Here is a 22,835-nt window from a genome sequence, read left to right as displayed (position 1 = left end):
TTTGCCACACTTTCTATTTCTATTTGTAGGTCTTTGTATTTTGTTGTTGTTGTTGTTGTTGTTGTTGTTGTTGTTGTTGTTATTATTATTATTATTATTATTATTATTATTATTATTATTATTATTATTAGTCATCTAGTCCAAACCCCTGCTCAGGCAGGAAACCCTATACCCATGGTTGCGAACCTATGGCACGGGTGCCACAGGTGGCATGCAGAGCCCTGTCTGTGGGCACGCACGCTGTCGTCCCAGTCCTAGGCCCTCAGCTGGGTTTTATAAAACCTTTTTGCTTTAGGCCTCCGCCACCGTGTGCAAAAAAAACCCCGGTTCAAACATTCAATCAGTTTCAACTCGCGGGGAAAAAAAAGATCTTGCAAAGTTGGAATTGATTGATTGAACTTTTTAATTCCCACCCAGTTTGCCGTTACCACTGCAGCCACGCCCACCCAATGGGCCACACCCACCCAATGGCCACACTCACCAGGCACTCAACGATGCATAAGTGGGTTTTGGGTTGCAGTTTGGGCACTCGGTCTCTAAAAGGTTCGCCATCACTGCCCTAGACCATTTCGGACAAATGGCTGTCCAGTCTCTTCTTAAAAACTTCCAGTGTTGGAGCATTTGCCGCTCCTGGAGGCAGGTGGTTCCACTGGTGACCAACCACATGGACAAAGGACGTTGCCTTCAGCAGCTCCCGGGGGCCAGACTTCTCTGGGGTAAGCAGCCAGGGGCTCCCTGCAGGACCTACGTGTCTTGCAGAAGACAGAGATTGTCACAGGCCAGTTGTTCTATCTCAGCAGTTCTCACCCTGTGGGTCAGGACCCCGTTTGGGGTTGAACGACCATTTCACGGGGGTTGCCAAACAACGCAGTCCGCCATTTCCCCCCCCCCCCTTTCCTTAGTTGTGCTACTCCCTTTTATTCTATTGGCTTTTGAAAGCCAATAGAATAGACTCTCTAGAGTAGAGTCTAATTCTATTGGCTTTCCAAAGCCAATAGGAATTGTCCAGGCTGTCTCTGCTCTGCTGAGCCCGCCAAAAGTCCCATTCTGCAAACGGTGCTGCACCAGTTGAATAGTCCTTGACTTACAACCGGTTGAGTAGTCCTCGACTTATGACCGGTTGGGGGGTCGCGGCATTAAAAAGGTTGAGAACCACTGCTGTATCTGTTCGCGCTATTGTCTAGGAATGACAACCTGCTCCAGAGCCTGCTAAGGTAGGGGGCGAGGGGCAAAAGGTCCCAGCCAGAGAGCCTTTCTGTCCTTCCACGTTCAGGAGGAAGAGAGGCTGACTCAGCCGGTACTGAGGCTGCCTTGGGGTTCCCTTCTCCTGAGGCTGGTGGGGGAACCACAGGAAGCCCTGGAGGACTCAAGGGAGGAGACGGCTCTCCACGGCTGCTATTCTCTGACCTCACCCATCCTGACGGGGGAGGGCAAAGTGACCTGTGTTCCCTGGGGTGCCCAGCTGCCCTTGCCAGGAGACCTGCATGTTGTGTCTGGGCGGTGCGATCCTGGAGGTCAAGGAAGCCCCAGTGACCAGGAGAGGCTCATAAAGGCAGCTGAATCCATCCACCCAGCATCTCTCCAGTCTTCTCTCCCAGCTAGACCACCAAGGAACCGGGAAAGCTGTCCGGGACACGCCAAGCATCAGCCTGGTGAGAAGAAGGAGGCTCAGCTGACTCCCCCAGCTGGCCTGGTGGGGGTCTCTGGTAGGGAAAATGCCAAGGGGCAATCAGAGGAGGCTGACGGAGAATCACCGCTGTGCCAGTGAGTTCGTTTCACCGAAGGGAAGCTGCATATAAGGAAGGGCCCCTCTGTGGGGCCAGGAGCTGTGGGGGAGTCCAGGCAGCGCTGGGTCTGGGGGGGAGGCTCAGCAATGCAATCAGCCCCCCTGTGGATGGCTTAGGGAGATGCGCAGATCCCTTTTCTTACAGCTGAGCCAACCCTGGGGGGACTGGTTTATCTCAGCTTCTGAAATGCTTCTGAGGAAGCACCCCTGAGCACCCTCCGCCAGCACCAGGTAAGAAAAGCCACCCTTTATAAACCAAGGTCTGTGTGCAGGTCAGCCACAGCATCCACGCGGCACGCCCAGCCCGGTCAGGGTCAACCCGGGTCAGCCCTTTTCTGACTCTGCATGTTCTGTGCACGGAGCCCTTTGGACCGGCTGAGGATTCTGTCTCTGGAGCTCAGGCAGCAACTGACCGATCGGTTTGATCTGCTGTTTAACTTCAGCTGTGGGGGGAATTAAAAAAGGAACCATGAACCTATCAGCAGATCCTACAGGGAGGGCTGGGCTTTCCCCAGCAGCTGATTTTGAACTTCTGGATAAAGTTGGTGCAACAAATCTGCATATTCAGGTTAGATGGATGGGGCTTTGAGGGCCCCGACTGAAACCAGAGGGGGGGGGGTCTGTGAGGGAGAGAAGGAGGGCAGCCATAGAGTCAGAGGGGGACCCCCTTCTTGCAGATTCTAGCCTTTTCAAGCTGGAAGGGGGGGGTGGCTGAGCCCAAACTCCCACACCCTGCAGATACGCAGATTCATCCCCAGCCTGTGTGCCTCCAACACAGGGAAGAATCCGCCTTCTCTTCTAGGGCTCCCGTCATCCAGCTGCTCTCAGTTCCAGGATGCTGTCCCAGCATTTAGCCAGCATCCGCCTTCTTGCAACTGGAACCCAGTACGTTAAATGGTGAACGTTTCTGGATTTGAGGACAAATCTCCTGACAGTGAGGGCAATAAACCATCACTTCAGAAGTTGTGGGTGCCCCATCACTGGAGGCCTTTAAAAAGAGGCTGGACCGCCATTTGAGCAGAGGGCTGGACTAGAAGACCTCCAAGGTCCCTTCCACTCTGCTATTCTCTTCTGTCCTGTTCTTCTTGGAGAAAAAGCAAGCATCTTGGAGTTCTATAACGGGGGTGGAGAAAGGATCCTTTTGTGCATCTCCCATGAGGCCTGACTCCAGGGTCACCAGGGAGAGAGATTAGGAAAACCCACCATGCCAGCTAACGCCAGCAAAGGTAGCTATGGCTGCTGCTGCTGTTGGTGTTTTAAAAGTCTAGATCTGCCTGTTGGCTGGGGAATTCTGGGAGCTGAAATCCTCAGATCTTAAAGTGTCAAGGTAGAAAAACAGCTCTGGATGAATTCAGGCAAGAAAAGGCTAACTAGAGCTTATCTCCAGTCCCAGGCAACACAATTGCCAAATCTGTGCCAAAGGAAGGTGACCCCTTTGCGGTCTTGTCCTCTTCAGTTACGGTGGGACCTGGCTGCTGTGGGAGATGGACCCTTGATCTGACCCAAGACGGCTCTTCTATGGGAGTCTCGCATTTCCAACTCTCAGGGTCACCACGTAGCCTGGTGGGTGATGGCCCCCAAAGGGGCAGCTGCCGTGATGGGCTGCAGTGAAGCAGAGGTTCCCAGGAAAGAGGGAACACCTTCCGGAGGGTAGCAGGGGGGATAAGAGGCAGCGCAGCCCAGGGAGAGGTTCTACATTTAGGCAAGAAAAACCAAAGGTACAGGTATAGTATAGGGGGTACCTTGCTCAATAGTAGTAACTGTGGGAGGAATTTTGGAGTCCTAGTGGACAATCCCTTAAACAGGAGCCAGCCGTGTGCTGCAGCTGCCAAAAAAGCCAACACAGTCCTAGGCTGCATTAACAGAGGGATAGAATAAAGTTCACGTGAAGTATTAATACCACTTTACAAGGCCTTGGTAAGGCCACACTTGGAATCCTGCATCCAGTTTTGATCAGCGCAATGTAAAAAAGATGTTGAGACTCTAGAAAGAGTGCAGAGAAGAGCAACAAAGATGATAAGGGAACTGGAGGCTAAAGCATATAAGAAAAGGTTTCTGGAATTGGGTATGTCTAGTTTAACGAAGAGAAGGACGAGGGGGGACAGGATAGCAGTCTTCCAGTATCTCAGGGGCTGCCCCAAAGAAGAGGGAGTCAAGCTATTCTCCAAAGCGCCTGAAGGCAGGACAAGAAGCAACGGATGGAAAATAATCAAGGAGAGAAGCAACCTAGAACTAAGGAGAAACTTCCTGACAGTTAGAACAATTAACCAGTGGAACAACCTGCCTCCAGAAGCGGTGAATGCTCCAACACTAGAAGTTTTTAAGAAGAGACTGGACAGCCATTTGCCCGAAATGGTATAGGGGGGCAGGGGGTTGGACTAGATGACCTCTAATTTCTCTTCCAACTCTATTCTATTCTAAGAGACTGGACAGCCATTTGTCTGAAATGGAATAGGGTTTCCTGCCTGAGCAGGGGGTTGGACTAGCTGACCTCCAAGGTCCCTTCCAACTATATTATTATTATTATTATTATGGATCATCGCACAGTCAGCCAGATGTTCAGACTGGATTTGGCATTTTGTCTCCCTATCGAGTCCTTACCCAGGACCTGGGATAGGCAGATGTGGATGTTTGATGGTATTACAGATATCGTCGCAGGATGGAAGCAGTTCCTAATAAGGCCGCCTTTTGCAATTGACTAATAGCGAATTTGTCAATGCCAATGGTGTTCAAGTGGTGCTCCAGTTGTTTTGGGATTGCACCCAAGGAGCCTATGACTATTGGTACTACCCTTGCTTGCTTTTGCCCCAGTCTTTCTATTTCTATTTGTAGGTCTTTGTATTTTGTTATCTTCTCCAGTTCTTTCTCTTCTATTCTGCTATCTCCAGGCACTGCCACGTCCACTATCCAGACTTTTTTGTCTTTCTTATCGACAATTGTTAAGTCTGGGGTGTTATGTTGCAGGTGCTTGTCTGTTTGAATTCTGAAGTCCCAGAGCAGTTTAATTTTATCATTTTCTATGACTTTCTCTATTTTATGATCCCACCAGTTTTTGCTTACAGGCAAATGATATTTTTTGCAGATCTTCCAATGCACCATTGTTGCTACTTTGTCATGCCGCTGCTTGTAATCAGTCTGTGCAATCTTCTTGCAACAGCTTACCAAGTGGTCCACTGTTTCTTCAGCTTCTTTGCATAGGCGGCACTTATTGTCTGTTGCTGTCTTCTCAATTTTGACTTTGTATGCATTTGTCCTTAAGGCTTGGTCTTGTGCAGCCAGAATTAGTCCCTCTGTCTCTTTCTTCAATTTTCCTGCTCTTAGCCATTGCCAGGTTTTATTATTATCTGCTTTCCCAGCTATTTTTTTCATGTATTGGCCATGTAGTGCTTTGTCTTCCCATGCCTCTATTCTGTTCTTCATTTGGTCTTTCTTGTAGGCCAGTTTGGTCTCTCCAGTAGTTAGTAAGCCTTCCTGATATACTAATTTCAGTGCATCTTCATCATTGTTCTTCAGATATTCTTCCAAAGCCATTTTTTCTTCTTCAACCATCTGATGTACTTGTAGCATTCCACGCCCACCTATTTGCCTTGGTAGATAAAGTCTATCAATGTCACTGCGTGGATGAAGGGCATGATTCATTGTCATTATTTTTCTGGTCTGCCTATCCATTGCTTTTAGTTCTGCTTGAGTCCAGTCCACTATTCCAGCTGTGTACCTAATGACTTGGATTGCCCAGGTGTTGATTGCCTTTATGGTATTTCCTCCATTGAGTTTGGATTTTAAGATCTTCTTCACTCTCTTGATGTATTCACCTCTAATCTTTTTCTTGACTTCAGTGTGCTTGATGTTGTCAGCTTGAAGGATACCCAAGTATTTGTAGTACTCTTCCTCATCCAGACTCTTAATGTTATTTTCGTGGGGCATCTTGATTCCTTCAGTTTTCACTATTTTTCCTTGTTTGATAGTAAGTGTGGCACATTTGTCCAAGCCAAACTCCATTGCAATATCTTGGCTATATATACGGACAGTGTTGAGCAGCGATTCTATTTCAGATGGTGTTTTTCCATACAGCTTCAGATCATCCATGTAAAGGAGGTGGGATAGTCTAGCAGATGTTTTTGATGTTTGATAACCATGTCCTGAGTTATTCAGTATTGTTGACAGAGGAAACAGTGCAATAACAAATAGTAATGGTGATAATGAATCTCCTTGAAATATTCCTCTCTTGATATTAACCTCTCCCAGCTTTTCACCATTGATCTGCAACTGTGTCTTCCATTGTGCCATCGATTTTTGTACAAATTTTCTGATGTTTCTACTGACTCCTGTTATTTCTAGGCACTTGATTATCCAATCATGTGGCAGAGAGTCAAATGCCTTTTTGTAGTCAATCCATGCCACATTCAGGTTGGTCTTCCTTCTCTTGCAGTTTTCCAAGATCATTTTGTCTATTAGGAGTTGATCTTTTGTTCCTCTGCTATTGGGGCGGTTTCCTTTCTGCTCAGGTGGAAAGAGATTGTTTTCAACTAGATGCTGTTGTACTGCATCAGCTATCACACCAGTTAGTAATTTGAAAGTTGTTGGTAAGCAGGTAATTGGCCTGTAGTTGCCTGGTGTTGCCCCTTTTGCTGGATTTTTCATTATTAGGTAGGTTTTCCCAGTTGTTAGCCACTTTTCAATTTCTCCTCCTTGTAGTATATTGTTGAACTGCTTGGCAATGAGTGGGTGTATAACAGTTAGATGTTTCAACCAAAACCCATGCAGTTCATCTTCACCTGGTGCTGACCAATTTTTGATTTTCTTTGCTCTTTTTTCTACCATTTTTGTTGTTATTACTAGTTCTTTCATTTCAACTTCTGTTTTATTTGCATCCACCTCTTTTAACCAAGCCGCATCCTTGTTGTATTTCTTTGGGTTATCCCATATCTGCTTCCAGAACTGCACTGTTTCTTCCTTGTCAGGTACTGACTGATTCCTTGCAGTTTCTCCATTGATGGATTGGTAGAAACGTTTCTGATTGGATTGAAATTGGAGGTTCTGCCTATAGTTTGCAATTCGAGCTTCATATCTACTGATTTTCCTGGCTATAGCTGTTATTTGTTGCTTTATTATTTCCAGTGCTTCCTTGATCTTCCTTGTTTCTAAGTGGTATTTCTTGATTAGGTATTCTTTGGTCTTCTTGTTCTTCAGCTTCTTTTCTTTCATCTGTTCTAGCTTGCTTGCATGTGATCTTAACTTGCTGATCTTATTTTCTAGTCTAACCTTCCATTTTTCTGGTGCACTGTTTGTTTGTTTTTCTTTTTTTGTTGATTTTACATCCCAGGTATTCTGTTATAACTGCAGCTGTGCTGTACATTAGTTGGTTTGTTTCTTGCAGTGAATTGGTGCTTATACTTGCTATTGCAGTATTTGCATCTTTTAATGCTTGTGCTAGCTGTTTCTTTGGAACAAGCTTCAATGCAGGCAGCCTTATTCTGTTGTTTTTGTGCTGTTCTAGATGCTCAGTTATTCTTTGTTTCAATTCTTTTATTTCTTTAGTTAGAGGGTTTTGTTCTTCCTGAGGAAGAGGTGCCTGGTTTCCAAATGAGAACAGTTGTATATCTCTGCTGGATTCCTTCACTGCCAACTCCCCCTGGTTTGCCTCTACATTCTGAATTACTTCTGTAAGGCTTTGATTTCTTTGCCCTGGGTAAACCTTTGCAGTTCGTCCAATTCTGTTTCTGTAAATACTTTATTTCGTGTTATAAATCGGCGTTGATCTGCTAGTCTCTGTTCTGTTATTTCTGATTCTGGATGTTGTTCTTTCCAGAACTGGTGCATTCGTTTTAGATATCCTCTTCTTGTTGGACTTGATCTGTAGTAACAGATCATTATTTCTTTGTTTTCCATCACTGTGTATCTGCGACGGGTAAACACCTTTTCTTCCAGTAGTTCTGCAGCTGCTGGCCCTGGTTGCTCAGCCAACAGTCCTGAGTCCTGTAACCCATTTTTCACCAGATATCCAGGAACTCCAATATCTAGTGCGGACCTTGTTAACCCGGGCGACGTCCGAGCCGGTATGGCATTCTGCAATTTACGTCTCACCATATTTTTTATGGGAGAGACACTCTTTGTCTGACTCCTCTGATGAGACCTGTCCAGTATGGTTGAACCTCTGGCATAGCTCTCATCTTCCTCAGAGTACACAAGCCCCACAACCACGTCAAGGTAGTGCCTCACTGGGGGATTATTATTATTATTATTATTATTATTATTATTATTATTATTATTATTATTATTATTATTATTATTACTATAGGTCATCTAGTCCAAACCCCTGCTCAGGCAGGAAACCCTATACCGGTGGTGGCGAACCTACAGCACGGGTGACACAGGTGGCATGCAGAGCCCTGTCTGTGGGCACGCGCGCCGTCGCTCCAGTCCTAGGCCTTCAGCTGGGTTTTATAAAACCTTTTTGCTTTAGGCCTCTGCCACCATGTGCAAAAAAACCCCCGGTTCAATCATTCAATCAGTTTCAACTCGCGGGGAAAAAAAAATCTCATAAAGTTGGAATTGATTGATTGAACTTTTTAATTCCCACCCAGTTTGCTGTTACCACTGCAGCCACGCCCACCCAGTGGGCCACACCCACCCAATGGCCACACTCACCAGGCACTCAATGATGCATAAGTGGATTTTGGGTTGCAGTTTGGGCACTCGGTCTCTAAAAGGTTCACCATCACTGCCCTAGACCATTTCGGACAAATGGCTGTCCAGTCTCTTCTTAAAAACTTCCAGTGTTGGAGCATTTGCCGCTCCTGGAGGCAGGTGGTTCCACTGGTGACCAACCACATGGACAAAGGACGTTGCCTTCAGCAACTCCTGGGGGCCAGACTTCTCTGGGGTAAGCAGCCAGGGGCTCCCTGCAGGACCTACGTGTCTTGCAGAAGACAGAGATTGTCACGGGCCAGTTGTTCTATCTCAGCGGTTCTCAACCTGTGGGTCGGGACCCCGTTTGGGGTCGAACGACCATTTCACGGGGGTCGCCAAACAACGCAGTCCGCCATTTCCCCCCCCCCTTTCCTTAGCTGTGTTACTCCCTTTTATTCTATTGGCTTTCGAAAGCCAATAGAATAGACTCTCTTGAATAGAGTCTAATTCTATTGGCTTTCAAAAGCCCATAGGAATTGTCCAGGCTGTCTCTGCCCTGCTGAGCCCGCCAAAAGTCCCACTCTGCAAACGGTGCTGCACCAATTGAGTAGTCCTCGACTTACGACCGGTTGGGGGGGTCGCGGCATTAAAAAGGTTGAGAACCACTGCTCTATCTGTTCACGCTATTGTCTAGGAATGACAACCTGCTCCAGAGCCTGCTAAGGGAGGGGGCGAGGGGCAAAAGGTCCCTCCGTGTTCAGGAGGAAGACAGGCTGACTCAATTGGTACTGAGGCTGCCTTGGGGTTCCCTTCTCCTGAGGCTGGTGGGGGAACCACAGGAAGCCCTGGAGGACCCAAGGGAGGAGACGGTTCTCCACGGCTGCTATTCTCTGACCTCACCCATCCTGACGGGGGAGGGCAAAGTGACCCGTGTTCCCTGTGGTGCCCAGCTGTCCTTGCCAGGAGACCTGCATGTTGTGTCTGGGCGGTGAGATCCTGGAGGGCAAGGAAGCCCCAGTGACCAGGAGAGGCTCATAAAGGCAGCCGAATCCATCCACCCAGCATCTCTCCAGTCTTCTCTCCCAGCTAGACCACCAAGGAACCGGGGAAGCTGTCCGGGACACGCCAAGCATCAGCCTGGTGAGAAGAAGGAGGCTCGGGTGACTCCCCCAGCTGGCCTGGTGGGGGTCTCTGGTAGGGAAAATGCCAAGGGGCAATCAGAGGAGGCTGACGGAGAATCACCGCTGTGCCAGTGCGTTCATTTCACCGAAGGGAAGCTGCATATAAGGAAGGGCCCCTCTGTGGGGCCAGGAGCTGTGGGGGAGTCCAGACAGCACTGGGTCTGGGGGGGGGAGGCTCAGCAATACAAGCAGCCCCCCTGTGGATGGCTTAGGGAGATGTGCAGATCCCTTTGCTTACAGCTGAGCCAACCGTGGGGGGACCGGTTTATCTCAGCTTCTGAAATGCTTCTGAGGAAGCACCCCTGAGCACCCTCAGGCAGCACCAGGTAAGAAAAGCCGCCCTTTATAAACCAAGGTCTGTGTGCAGGTCAGCCACAGCATCCACGCGACACGCCCAGCCCGGTCAGGGTCAACCCGGGTCAGCCCTTTTCTGACTCTGCATGTTCTGTGCACGGAGCCCTTTGGACCGGCTGAGGATTCTGTCTCTGGAGCTCAGCCAGCAACTGACCGATCGGTTTGATCTGCTGTTTAACTTCAGCTGGGGGGAAATTAAAAAAGGAACCATGAACCTATCAGCAGATCCTACAGGGAGGGCTGGGCTTTCCCCAGCAGCTGATTTTGAACTTCTGGATAAAGTTGGTGCAACGAATCCGCGTATTCAGGTTAGATGGATGGGGCTTTCAGGGCCCCGACTGAAACCAGAGGGGGGGGGTCTGTGAGGGAGAGAAGGAGGGCAGCCATAGAGTCAGAGGGGGACCCCCTTCTTGCAGATTCTAGCCTTTTCAAGCTGGAAGGGGGGGGTGGCTGAGCCCAAACTCCCACACCCTGCAGACACGCAGATTCATCCCCAGCCTGTGTGCCTCCAACACAGGGAAGAATCCGCCTTCTCTTCTAGGGCTCCCATCATCCAGCTGCTCTCAGTTCCAGGATGCTGTCCCAGCATTTAGCCAGCATCCGCCTTCTTGCAACTGGGACCCAGTACGTTAAATGGTGAACGTTTCTGGATTTGAGGACAAATCTCCTGACAGTGAGGGCAATAAACCATCGCTTCAGAAGTTGTGGGTGCCCCATCACTGGAGGCCTTTAAAAAGAGGCTGGACCGCCATTTGAGCAGAGGGCTGGACTAGAAGACCTCCAAGGTCCCTTCCACTCTGCTATTCTCTTCTGTCCTGTTCTTCTTGGAGAAAAAGCAAGCATCTTGGAGTTCTATAACGGGGGTGGAGAAAGGATCCTTTTGTGCATCTCCCGTGAGGCCTGACTCCAGGGTCACCAGGGAGAGAGATTAGGAAAACCCACCATGCCAGCTAACGCCAGCAAAGGTAGCTATGGCTGCTGCTGCTGTTGGTGTTTTAAAAGTCTAGATCTGCCTGTTGGCTGGGGAATTCTGGGAGCTGAAATCCTCAGATCTTAAAGTGTCAAGGTAGAAAAACAGCTCTGGATGAATTCAGGCAAGAAAAGGCTAACTAGAGCTTATCTCCAGCCCCAGGCAGCACAATTGCCAAAATCTGTGCCAGAGGAAGGTGACCCCTTTGCGATCTTGTCCTCTTCAGTTACGGTGGGACCTGGCTGCTGTGGAAGATGGACCCTTGATCTGACCCAGAACGGATCTTCCATGGGTGTCTCGCATTTCCAACTCTCAGGGTCACCACGTAGCCTGGTGGGTGATGGCCCCCAAAGGGGCAGCTGCCGTGATGGGCTGCAGTGAAGCAGGGGTTCCCAGGAAAGAGGGAACACCTTCCGGAGGGTAACAGGGGGGACAAGAGGCAGCGCAGCCCAGGGAGAGAAAGGAGACAGAGAATACATTTACAGGTTCTACATTTAGGCAAGAAAAGCCAAAGGTACAGGTATAGTATAGGGGGTACCTTGCTCAATAGTAGTAACTGTAAGAGGGATCTCAGAGTCCTAGTGGACAATCACTTAAACAAGAGCCAGCCATGTGCTGCAGATGGCAAAAAAAAGCCAACACAGTGCTAGGCTGCATTAACAGAGGGATAGAATAAAGTTCACGTAAAGTATTAATACCACTTTACAAGGCCTTGGTAAGGCCACACTTGGAATCCTGCATCCAGTTTTGGTCACCACGATGTAAAAAAGATGTTGAGACTCTGGAAAGAGAGCAGAGAAGAGCAACAAAGATGATCAGGGAACTGGAGGATAAAGCATATAAGGAAAGGTTGCTGGAATTGGGTATGTCTAGTTTAACGAAGAGAAGGACAAGGGGGGACAAGATAGCAGTGTTCCAGTATCTCAGGGGCTGCCCAAAGAAGAGGGAGTCAAGCTCTTCTCCAAAGCGCCTGAAGGCAGGACAAGAAGCAACGGGTGGAAACTGATCAAGGAGAGAAGCAACCTAGAACTAAGGATAAACTTCCTGACAGAACAATTAACCAGTGGAACAACCTGCCTCCAGAAGCGGTGAATGCTCCAACACTGGAAGTTTTTAAGAAGAGACTGGACAGCCATTGGCCCGAAATGGAATAGGGGGGCAGGGGGTTGGACTAGATGACCTCTAATGTCTCTTCCAACTCTATTCTATTCTAAGAGACTGGACAGCCATTTGTCTGAAATGGAATAGGGTTTCCTGCCTGAGCAGGGGGTTGGACTAGCTGACCTCCAAGGTCCCTTCCAACTATATTATTATTATTATTATTATTATTATTATTATTATTATTATTATTATCGATCATCGCACAGTCAGCCAGATGTTCAGACTGGATTTGGCATTTTGTCTACCTATCGAGTCCTTACCCAGGACCTGGGATAGGCAGATGTGGATGTTTGATGGTATTACAGATATCGTCGCAGGATGGAAGCAGTTCCTAATAAGGCTGCCTTTTGCAATTGACTAATAGCGAATTTGTCAATGCCAATGGTGTTCAAGTGGTGCTCCAGTTTTTTGGGGATTGCACCCAAGGAGCCTATGACTATTGGTACTACCCTTGCTTGCTTTTGCCACAGTCTTTCTATTTCTATTTGTAGGTCTTTGTATTTTGTTATCTTCTCCAGTTCTTTCTCTTCTATTCTGCTATCTCCAGGCACTGCCACGTCCACTATCCAGACTTTTTTGTCTTTCTTATCGACAATTGTTAAGTCTGGGGTGTTATGTTGCAGGTGCTTGTCTGTTTGAATTCTGAAGTCCCAGAGCAGTTTAATTTTATCATTTTCTATGACTTTCTCTATTTTATGATCCCACCAGTTTTTGCTTACAGGCAAATGATATTTTTTGCAGATCTTCCAATGCACCATTGTTGCTACTTTGTCATGCCGCTGCTTGTAGTCAGTCTGTGCAATCTTCTTGCAACAGCTTACCAAGTGGTCCACTGTTTCTTCAGCTTCTTTGCATAGGCGGCACTTACTGTCTGTTGCTGTCTTCTCAATTTTGACTTTGTATGCATTTGTCCTTAAGGCTTGGTCTTGTGCAGCCAGAATTAGTCCCTCGGTCTCTTTCTTCAATTTTCCTGCTCTTAGCCATTGCCAGGTTTTATTATTATCTGCTTTCCCAGCTATTTTTTTCATGTATTGGCCATGTAGTGCTTTGTCTTCCCATGCCTCTATTCTGTTCTTCATTTGGTCTTTCTTGTAGGCCAGTTTGGTCTCTCCAGTAGTAAGTAAGCCTTCCTGATATACTAATTTCAGTGCATCTTCATCATTGTTCTTCAGATATTTTTCCAAAGCCATTTTTTCTTCTTCAACCATCTGATGTACTTGTAGCATTCCACGCCCACCTATTTGCCTTGGTAGATAAAGTCTATCAATGTCACTGAGTGGATGAAGGGCGTGATTCATTGTCATTATTTTTCTGGTCTGCCTATCCATTGCTTTTAGTTCTGCTTGAGTCCAGTCCACTATTCCAGCTGTGTACCTAATGACTGGGATTGCCCAGGTGTTGATTGCCTTTATGGTATTTCCTCCATTGAGTTTGGATTTTAAGATCTTCTTCACTCTCTTGATGTATTCACCTCTAATCTTTTTCTTGACTTCAGTGTGCTTGATGTTGTCAGCTTGAAGGATACCCAAGTATTTGTAGTACTCTTCCTCATCCAGACTCTTAATGTTATTTTCGTGGGGCATCTTGATTCCTTCAGTTTTCATTATTTTTCCTTGTTTGATAGTAAGTGTGGCACATTTGTCCAAGCCAAACTCCATTACAATATCTTGGCTATATATACGGACAGTGTTGAGCAGCGATTCTATTTCAGATGATGTTTTTCCATACAGCTTCAGATCATCCATGTAAAGGAGGTGGGATAGTCTGGCAGATGTTTTTGATGTTTGATAGCCATGTCCTGAGTTATTCAGTATTGTTGACAGAGGAAACAATGCAATAACAAATAGTAATGGTGATAATGAATCTCCTTGAAATATTCCTCTCTTGATATTAACCTCTCCCAGCCTCTCACCATTGATCTGCAACTGTGTCTTCCATTGTGCCATCGATCTTTGCACAAATTTTCTGATGTTTCTACTGACTCCTGTTATTTCTAGGCACTTTATTATCCAATCATGTGGCAGAGAGTCAAATGCCTTTTTGTAGTCAATCCATGCCACATTCAGGTTGGTCTTCCTTCTCTTGCAGTTTTCCAAGATCATTTTGTCTATTAGGAGTTGATCTTTTGTTCCTCTGCTATTGGGGCGGTTTCCTTTCTGCTCAGGTGGAAAGAGATTGTTTTCAACTAGATGCTGTTGCACTGCATCAGCTACTACACCAGTTAGTAATTTGAAAGTTGTTGGTAAGCAGGTAATTGGCCTGTAGTTACCTGGTGTTGCCCCTTTTGCTGGATTTTTCATTATTAGGTAGGTTTTCCCAGTTGTTAGCCACTTTTCAATTTCTCCTCCTTGTAGTATATTGTTGAACTGCTTGGCAATGAGTGGGTGTATAACAGTTAGATGTTTCAACCAAAACCCATGCAGTTCATCTTCACCTGGTGCTGACCAATTTTTGATTTTCTTTGCTCTTTTTTCTACCATTTTTGTTGTTATTACTAGTTCTTTCATTTCAACTTCTGTTTTATTTGCATCCACCTCTTTTAACCAAGCCGCATCCTTGTTGTATTTCTTTGGGTTATCCCATATCTGCTTCCAGAACTGCACTGTTTCTTCCTTGTCAGGTACTGACTGATTCCTTGCAGTTTCTCCATTGATGGATTGGTAGAAACGTTTCTGATTGGATTGAAATTGGAGGTTCTGCCTATAGTTTGCAATTCGAGCTTCATATCTACTGATTTTCCTGGCTATAGCTGTTATTTGTTGCTTTATTATTTCCAGTGCTTCCTTGATCTTCCTTGTTTCTAAGTGGTATTTCTTGATTAGGTATTCTTTGGTCTTCTTGTTCTTCAGCTTCTTTTCTTTCATCTGTTCTAGCTTGCTTGCATGTGATCTTAACTTGCTGATCTTATTTTCTAGTCTAACCTTCCATTTTTCTGGTGCACTGTTTGTTTGTTTTTCTTCTTTGTTGATTTTGCATCCCAAGTATTCTGTTATAACTGCAGCTGTGCTGTACATTAGTTGGTTTGTTTCTTGCAGTGAATTGGTGCTTATACTTGATATTGCAGTATTTGCATCTTTTAATGCTTGTGCTAGCTGTTTCTTTGGAACAAGCTTCAATGCAGGTAGCCTTATTCTGTTGTTTTTGTGCTGTTCTAGATGCTCAGTTATTCTTTGTTTTAATTCTTTTATTTCTTTAGTTAGAGGGTTTTGTTCTTCCTGAGGTAGAGGTGCCTGGTTTCCAAATGAGAACAGTTGTATATCTCTGCTGGATTCCTTCACTGCCAACTCCCCCTGGTTTGCCTCTACATTCTGAATTACTTCTGGTAAGGCTTTGATTTCTTTGCCCTGGGTAAACCTTTGCAGTTCGTCCAATTCTGTTTCTGTGAATACTTTATTTCGTGTTATAAATCGGCGTTGATCTGCTAGTCTCTGTTCTGTTATTTCTGATTCTGGATGTTGTTCTTTACAGAACTGGTGCATTCGTTTTAGATATCCTCGTCTTGTTGGACTTGATCTGTAGTAACAGATCATTATTTCTTTGTTTTCCATCACTGTGTATCTGCGACGGGTAGACACCTTTTCTTCCAGTAGTTCTGCAGCTGCTGGCCCTGGTTGCTCAGCCAACAGTCCTGAGTCCTGTAACCCATTTTTCACCAGATATCCAGGAACTCCAATATCTAGTGCGGACCTTGTTAACCCGGGCGACATCCGAGCCGGTATGGCATTCTGCAATTTACGTCTCACCATATTTTGTATGGGAGAGACACTCTTTGTCTGACTCCTCTGATGAGACTTGTCCAGTATGGTTGAACCTCTGGCATAGCTCTCATCTTCCTCAGAGTACACAAGCCCCACAACCACGTCAAGGTAGTGCCTCACTGGGGGTTATTATTATTATTATTATTATTATTATTATTATTATTATTATTATTATTATTATTCACCTCCTTAGAATTTCCAAGCGGAAACCCATTAGGGTGAGAGTAGTAAGGATTTAGTCTGGCAAGGTTGTGTCCCTTGTGTGTAAGCAAATAAAGAACTGAACGCTGGAGGAATTTTTCTACCTTATTCTTGAGTTTAGCCTGATAAGACCAGACAAGAAACATGGCCAGATTACGACTAGTTGGCCTCAAAACTACAGTAACAGAACCTTGCAAGTCTGAAAGAACAGCCCAAGGAACCGAGACGGTTTCACCTGACCATGTCCTGGGCAGCACCTGTTCTGCCCATCTCCCACGGTCTTCCCCACGTAGCATGACATCAGCTGAGAACATAGATAGGGAAGTGGAAAGAGAAATTGGCTGGAGGAAATCTTGGCATGCAAACGAGATCTAGCTAACACCTTCCGTGGATGTATGCCTATATGTTCATATTATTTCCAGGGATGCATCCCAACTAATATCCATCTTTCTGGTTGTTCTCAGGATCAAAATCCAACAAGAAGTGAAAGGCAGCACGTCAGGAGGAACCCAAATGTTTCTTTGGGTCCTTCCCAACCTCAACTCTCCATGCTCAGAGTCAAAAAGGCGCCATCCGTCATCTGAAGGAAGATGCCAGGTGCTCCTGAGACCTCCCTCAACTCCTTGGCACTCCTCAACAGTTCCAGACGGACTCCATCGGTGGTCTGGCTGACGGGGATTCCTGGTCTGGAATCCAACCTCGCCTGGGTCTCCATCCCGTTCTGCGCCATATATCTCATTTCCCTTTTGGGGAACGCCATTATTCTTTTGGTGATCAAAACAAACCGATGCCTCCACAACCCCATGTACATCTTCCTCTCCATGCTGGCTATCACAGATCTTGGTTTATCCATCTCCACCATGCCAACCATACTAGGCGTCTTTTGGTTCAACGCCAGAAGGATCAGCTTCACTGCTTGTTTCACCCAACTCTTCTTCATCCACTCCTTCTCATTGATGGAGTCCTCTGTGCTCTTGGCCATGGCCTTCGATCGCGTTGTGGCCATCCGCAACCCCCTCAGATACGCCGCCATCTTGACCATGCCCAGAATCAGGAAGATGGGCCTGGCATTTGTGGCCAGAGCGGTGGCCTTGGTCTTGCCATTTCCCCTCCTTCTCAGAAGACATCGCTACTGTTGCATCAATCTCCTCTTCCACTCCTACTGCCTGCATCAGGAGGTGATGAACCTGGCCTGCTCGGACATCACCGTCAACACCATTTATGGCATGTTTGTCATTTTCTCCACAGTGGGGCTGGACTCACTCCTCATCCTCTTCTCTTACATGGTGATCCTCAAGACTGTGTTGGGCATCGCATCACAGGCAGCCCGCCACAAAACCCTCGGCACTTGTGGCTCACATATCTCTGCAGTGTTGCTCTTCTACACACCAATGATTGGCTTAACTGTGATACACAGGTTTGGGAAGGATTCCCCACTCTTGGTCCGTGTTTTTATGGGCTACGTGTACCTGCTGGTGCCACCCCTCATGAACCCCATTGTGTACAGTGTAAAAACCAAGCAAATTCGAGACAAGATCATCCAAATTTTCCTCAAGTGGAACACGAAAACGAGAAGCTTCCGTTCTTAGTACTAAATATGACTGTCTAAAATTCCATGAAAGGCAGGTCAAGTCTTCCAAAAGATTCAGAGAGCCTTTCTCTGTGGATCAGGTCACATTCACACAGGTAGGGAACATAGGTTTCACGACTGAACTGTGAGGTCCCTGGTGCTCTCTGAACTTGGTTGGTTTCTTGCAGAGGTTCACCTCATCTTGCACCTCATCACCTGACTAGGTAACATCATCCCTGCTAGGAACACTGACATGTAGCACTGATGATGTTACCTAATTTGGTAATGAAATATCTGCCAGAAAGCAACCAAGCTCAGAGAGAACCAAGGACCCCATAAGGGTTCATAGAGAACTATGGAGTTGGAAGGGATCATGAGAATCATCTACTATGTTGTGTGTTAGAAAACCAATTTAACTTCCATGAGAGGTGTCCGTTCAACCTCTTCTCAAGGAGGTTCCAAAACGTGGCTAGGTCATATCTGCCTGCGATCGTCATTTCTTAAGACTCAGCATTGTCTCTATTCCTTCGTTTTGTTCCCACAGGGCATATCTGCAAGATCCTTTTATTAAATTTGCTGCTCTTCTCTGAATGTCTTCTAATCACTCAATATCCCTCTGGAAACAGGACGCCCATAGCTACGCAGGGTACTTCCCTGGTGGTCTCTCCCATACAGAAAAGGGGGTTTGGGTGTCTTTGATGAGATGCTTCTTCTGACAGATCTCAGAACTGCAGTGCCAGCTCAAGTTCAGTTTGTTGTCAACCACAGTATCTATGTCATTCTTTAATACAAGGTTACCAAGCTATAACACCTCCTTTTTTATTATCCCTGCAATGTCTTTCTTCCCCAAATTTAATATTTTATTTTCCTTGCTGTTGAAAGACATCTGGTTCCTCTTGGTCAACCGTCAGTTTCAACCGTCCAGGTTAAATTCAGTCATCCTCAACCTTTTCTCAAACATCACTATTTTACATCATCCACAAATCTGACAAGAAGCCCCTCAACCCCATTATCCAGGTCATTAATAAAAATATTAAATAATGTGGGTTCCAAGAGGCATCACCATGGTATCCCCTGAGTAGCTATCACAATGTACTGTCTTAGGTTTAATCACCATTCCCATAAAAAAGGTCAGAGGGAGGAAGGTGGGGGGTCCCACCTGAGGGGTGAGGAGGGAATTAATGTCTCCCTCCTGATCTGAGTATATCTGGGGCTCTTGGAGTCCCTCTTGCTCAAAGCCTTCGATGGATTCAGAAGTGGTGGAGGCATCAACAGGTCTCCAGATGCTGGGCCAAGGCCCATCTCTCTCCTGTGGCTGGGACTCTCCAGAAGACTTTCTGGGCTTGTGGGTGCCCTGCTGGACTCCCACATCTCTCCTTGTCCTCCCTCAAGGAGTCTCCGCTTTCTTCCTCCTGAAGCAGAACTTCTGGGGAGACCTCCCTCCTGACCCTTCCTTGTCCCTCCCTTCCTTGCCCCTCAGCCCCTCCCACTTTCTCCCAGCCCGCCATACGTTTTGTAGCACCTCATGGGTTATTGATCCCAAGTGACACGTGGTTGTTCTGGAGGGTCAAGGGGGCTCTTCTCTAACCTATTGTCCTCCGGATGTCTTCTCTCTGATAAACATTCTTTGAAAAAACGATTCTCTGAGTTTTGCTTTGGATTGTACTCAGAGCTTGTTTAATACCACTGAATCTGTGAATCTTGTGAACATTAAAGTAGTAAGACCTTGAAGATCAACCCCATTTTAAGTCATTTATTATTTATTTAGCATACGGTGACGTTACATTCGCCAGAAGACTACAATGCTAATGCAGAGTAACAGTTCGACTGCCTGCTAACTCGTTCAGTTCAAGCGTGTGCGTTTCCCAAGGTGCACCACAGGGGGCAAGCTAGCTCCATACCAGAAAAAAAGACTGTCCTCTGGGGCCTTCTCCCTCCACTGGAGTCGCCTTGTAAGTGGGCATTTCATCCGGGAACGTCCAGTGCCAGCCAGCAAGGTTCTGGCCATCTGCACGAAGGCAACTGGCTCGTCTTCCCACCAAAGTGATACCTATTTATCTACTAGCGTATATCATGCTTCAAACAGCCAGGTGGGCAGAAGCGGAGGCAAGTGGTGGGAGCTCACTCCATCATGTGATGTAGGACTCAAACAGCCGGAGCAAAGATTGTCTCCAGCTCCATTAAGTCACAGAGTACCAGGCCTCTCATTCTAAAGGGCGCCTGCATTTGACACACAGCAGTTACGGACTCCTTCCCTAGTAGCAGCTTCTTAGCTTTTCTGCAATAGACTCACTTATCAAAATCTGTTGGATTCTGTCTGCTGCTTTAAGTGTTTCCAGTCAACTGATAGCCTGATAACTAGTTGGGCTCTCCAGAATTCTAGTTAGCACTGAAGTAGTTGGCTGTTTGGGACATGAAATGTCTTCAGAAAAACAACCAAGTTCAGAGAACACCAAGGACCCCACAGATCAACCTTGAGCTGCGGAGATTCCCCACACTTGATCCTCAGGGATCCTTAGAGAGCACATGGACAAAGAAAGTTGCCTTGGACAGCTCTCAGAGGAGTTTTCTCTGGTGAAAGCAACCAGTGCCGCCCTAAGACATATAAATCTCTTGTATGGTGGAAATTGCAGGGTGTTTTCCATCAGCTGTGGTGAGGCTGACAAGGTAGAAACAAGAGGTTACACCAGAAAAGATGTGATAAAAGAACCTTCTTGCTAGTTTGAGTGCCTTGAAGTCACCAGGTTCTCCAGAGGATGCTCCTTCCTGCAGAATATTGAAGGAACTGCCTGAATAGATGTTGGGAACATCTGAGAAATTTGGAGAATTAAGGAGGTACTTTTCTCTTCTTCTATTGAATTATGTGCAATCTTGACAAGTCCATGGAAGTTTGCTTGACAAGGAGAAAGAGGTTCGGCTTTTGCCTGGGGCAGAGAGAGAAGGACTGACCAAGGTCACCCAGCTGGTCTCCCGCTACCCAGCCTGATTCCTCAACCACAACCCCAAACTGCCTCTCAGGGTGAGGAAAAACGGGTAATGCCACCCTTGATATAATAATATCTTTTGGTCTTAAGATGCAGCTAACAAAAGCCATTCACTTTCTACATATTATGGAAAGCTCAAGGCACTTTTTAATTTTTCCTTTTTGCATTCTAAATTGCTATGGGATAGTTGCGATGGGCAACACATCCATTAATAAAATGGATTTGAGGGGTTTGAGAAAATGAGTCTTGGGTTTAGCTCTCCCTGCTTTAGAATCCTCTCAGAATCATTAGGGGGTACATCAGTGTAATAAATCAAGTGATTTTGTGGCGGTGTCCACATAGTAGTGACCTCTGTAGATTGATACTGTAGAGCAGTGGTTCTCAACCTGTGGGTCGGGACCCCATTTGGGGTCAAACGACCATTTCACGGGGGTCACCAAACAATGCAGTCCGCCATTTTTTCCCCCTTTTCCTTAGCTGTGCTACTCCCTTTTATTCTATTGGCTTTTGAAAGCCAATAGAATAGACTCTCTTGAATAGAGTCTAATTCTATTGGCTTTCAAAAGCCAATAGGAATTGTCCAGGCTGTCTCTGCCCTGCTGAGCCCGCCAAAAGTCCCAGTCTGCAAACGGTGCTGCAAGTTGTCTACAGCGAAGGCGAGCTGTCTGGAAGCTTCCATCCCTCCCTACTGAGCAACTACTAAAAATGTAAGGAAAAGAGGGCCAGGGGTGGGAGGTGGGAGGCCGGTGGGCACAGGGAGGGTTGCTGGCACGTGTGGGGCCTGGCGGTTGCCTTACCTCACTTGGGCTGGGCCAGCTGGTGGCCCAGCCGGTGGTCGGCCTGCGCTGTCTCTGCCGCTTGCCAGCTACGCCATGGCCGGCGCAGGGGGCGGCACCACGCATGCGTGGCACTCCCAGGCAGGGAAAGTCCTTGACTTACGACCGGTTGGGTAGTCCTCGACTTACAACCGGTTGGGGGTCGCGGCATTAAAAAGGTTGAGAACCACTGCTGTAGAGTCACTACCTATCATACCTTTTTTAATATATATGTTTCCTTGACAGCACCCATCAAAGACTGCAGGCGACATGTCTTGGGACAGCATTATGACATCTTCTAATAAGACTGCCAGCCCCCCAATTTTCCTCCTGACAGGTTTTCCTGGCCTAGAGATACACCATTTCTGGATTTCCCTCCCCATCTGCTCCATGTACTTGGTGGCCCTCACAGGGAACTGCACCATCCTCTTCGTCATCAGGACGGACCCAACTCTCCACTCCCCCATGTACTATTTCCTGTCCATGCTGGCCCTCTCGGACCTGGGCTTGTCCTTGGCCACTTTGCCCACCATGCTGAGTGTCCTGTGGTTCAACCACCCTGAGATCCACTTTGATGCCTGCTTGGTCCAGATGTATTTCATCCACACTTTCTCCATTCTTGAGTCGGGTATTCTAATCTCTATGGCCTTCGATCGCTTGGTGGCCATCTGGAACCCTCTGAGATACACCAGTGTCTTGACCTATGAGGCTGTTATCAAGATTGGGGCGGGGGTAGCCCTTCGAGCTGCCTTCCTTGTCTTCCCAGCCTCCTTCCTCCTGAAGCGTCTGGAGTACGGAAGGATCAATGTCCTCTCCTATTCCTTCTGTTTGCACCAGGACATTCTGAAGGTGGTGCTCTCAGACCGAAGGATCAGCAGTGTCTACGGCTTGATGGTGGTGGTGTCTTCTATGGTTCTGGACTCTACGTTGCTTGTGTTGTCATACATTATGATCCTCAAAACCGTGTTAAGCAAAGCCTCTAAGGCAGAACGTCTCCGAGCTTTGAATACCTGCATATCCCATATCTGTGCTGTCCTGACCTTCTATACGCCAATGATTGGGCTCTCCATGATCCATCGTTATGGGAAAAATGCTTCTCCGGTGGTTCACATCCTCATGGCCAACGTCTACCTTTTAGTGCCGCCCCTTATGAACCCCATTGTCTACAGTATAAAAACCAAACCGATCCGCACGAAGATCTTTAAGGGTCTCCTGGGAAGGAAAAAGTCTGTCATGGCCACTTAGAGTGAGCTCTGAGAACCTGGCAAGGTATCTTCAAGCAGAGAGTTCCCCCCTGAGCAAATTGACTGAGCTACCATCCATTGGGAGACTGCGCCAACTGAACACAAGCCTGGGCTGGCTGGCTGGCCTTGCTTCCAATGGGTTAGCAGAGGCAGGAGAAGCAGGCTGCCAGGATGAGGTGGT

General features: G+C 46.9%; 2 protein-coding genes across 2 annotated transcripts; both read left to right on the top strand.

Annotated features, from left to right (window-relative positions):
* Positions 1-16,631: 16,631 nt before the first annotated feature.
* On the top strand, positions 16,632-17,908 carry LOC120315041 (olfactory receptor 51G2-like). Its single transcript, XM_039358713.1, has one exon. It carries the CDS (start codon positions 16,632-16,634, stop codon positions 17,628-17,630), a length of 999 nt encoding a protein of 332 aa, XP_039214647.1. The 3' UTR covers positions 17,631-17,908.
* A 2,591-nt stretch (positions 17,909-20,499) lies between these two features.
* Positions 20,500-22,655, top strand: LOC120315040 (olfactory receptor 51A4-like). The gene is made up of 2 exons (XM_039358712.1): positions 20,500-20,630; positions 21,657-22,655. The coding sequence occupies exon 2, from the start codon at positions 21,681-21,683 to the stop codon at positions 22,653-22,655; it is 975 nt and encodes a 324-aa protein (XP_039214646.1). The 5' UTR covers positions 20,500-20,630; positions 21,657-21,680.
* Positions 22,656-22,835: the final 180 nt, after the last annotated feature.

This window comes from Crotalus tigris, unplaced genomic scaffold (genome assembly GCF_016545835.1).
Source record: "Crotalus tigris isolate CLP2741 ecotype Arizona unplaced genomic scaffold, ASM1654583v1 scf7180000019065.834497, whole genome shotgun sequence".
In the NCBI taxonomy this organism is placed as follows: domain Eukaryota; kingdom Metazoa; phylum Chordata; class Lepidosauria; order Squamata; family Viperidae; genus Crotalus; species Crotalus tigris.
This window is presented reverse-complemented; position numbering and strand designations above follow the sequence as displayed.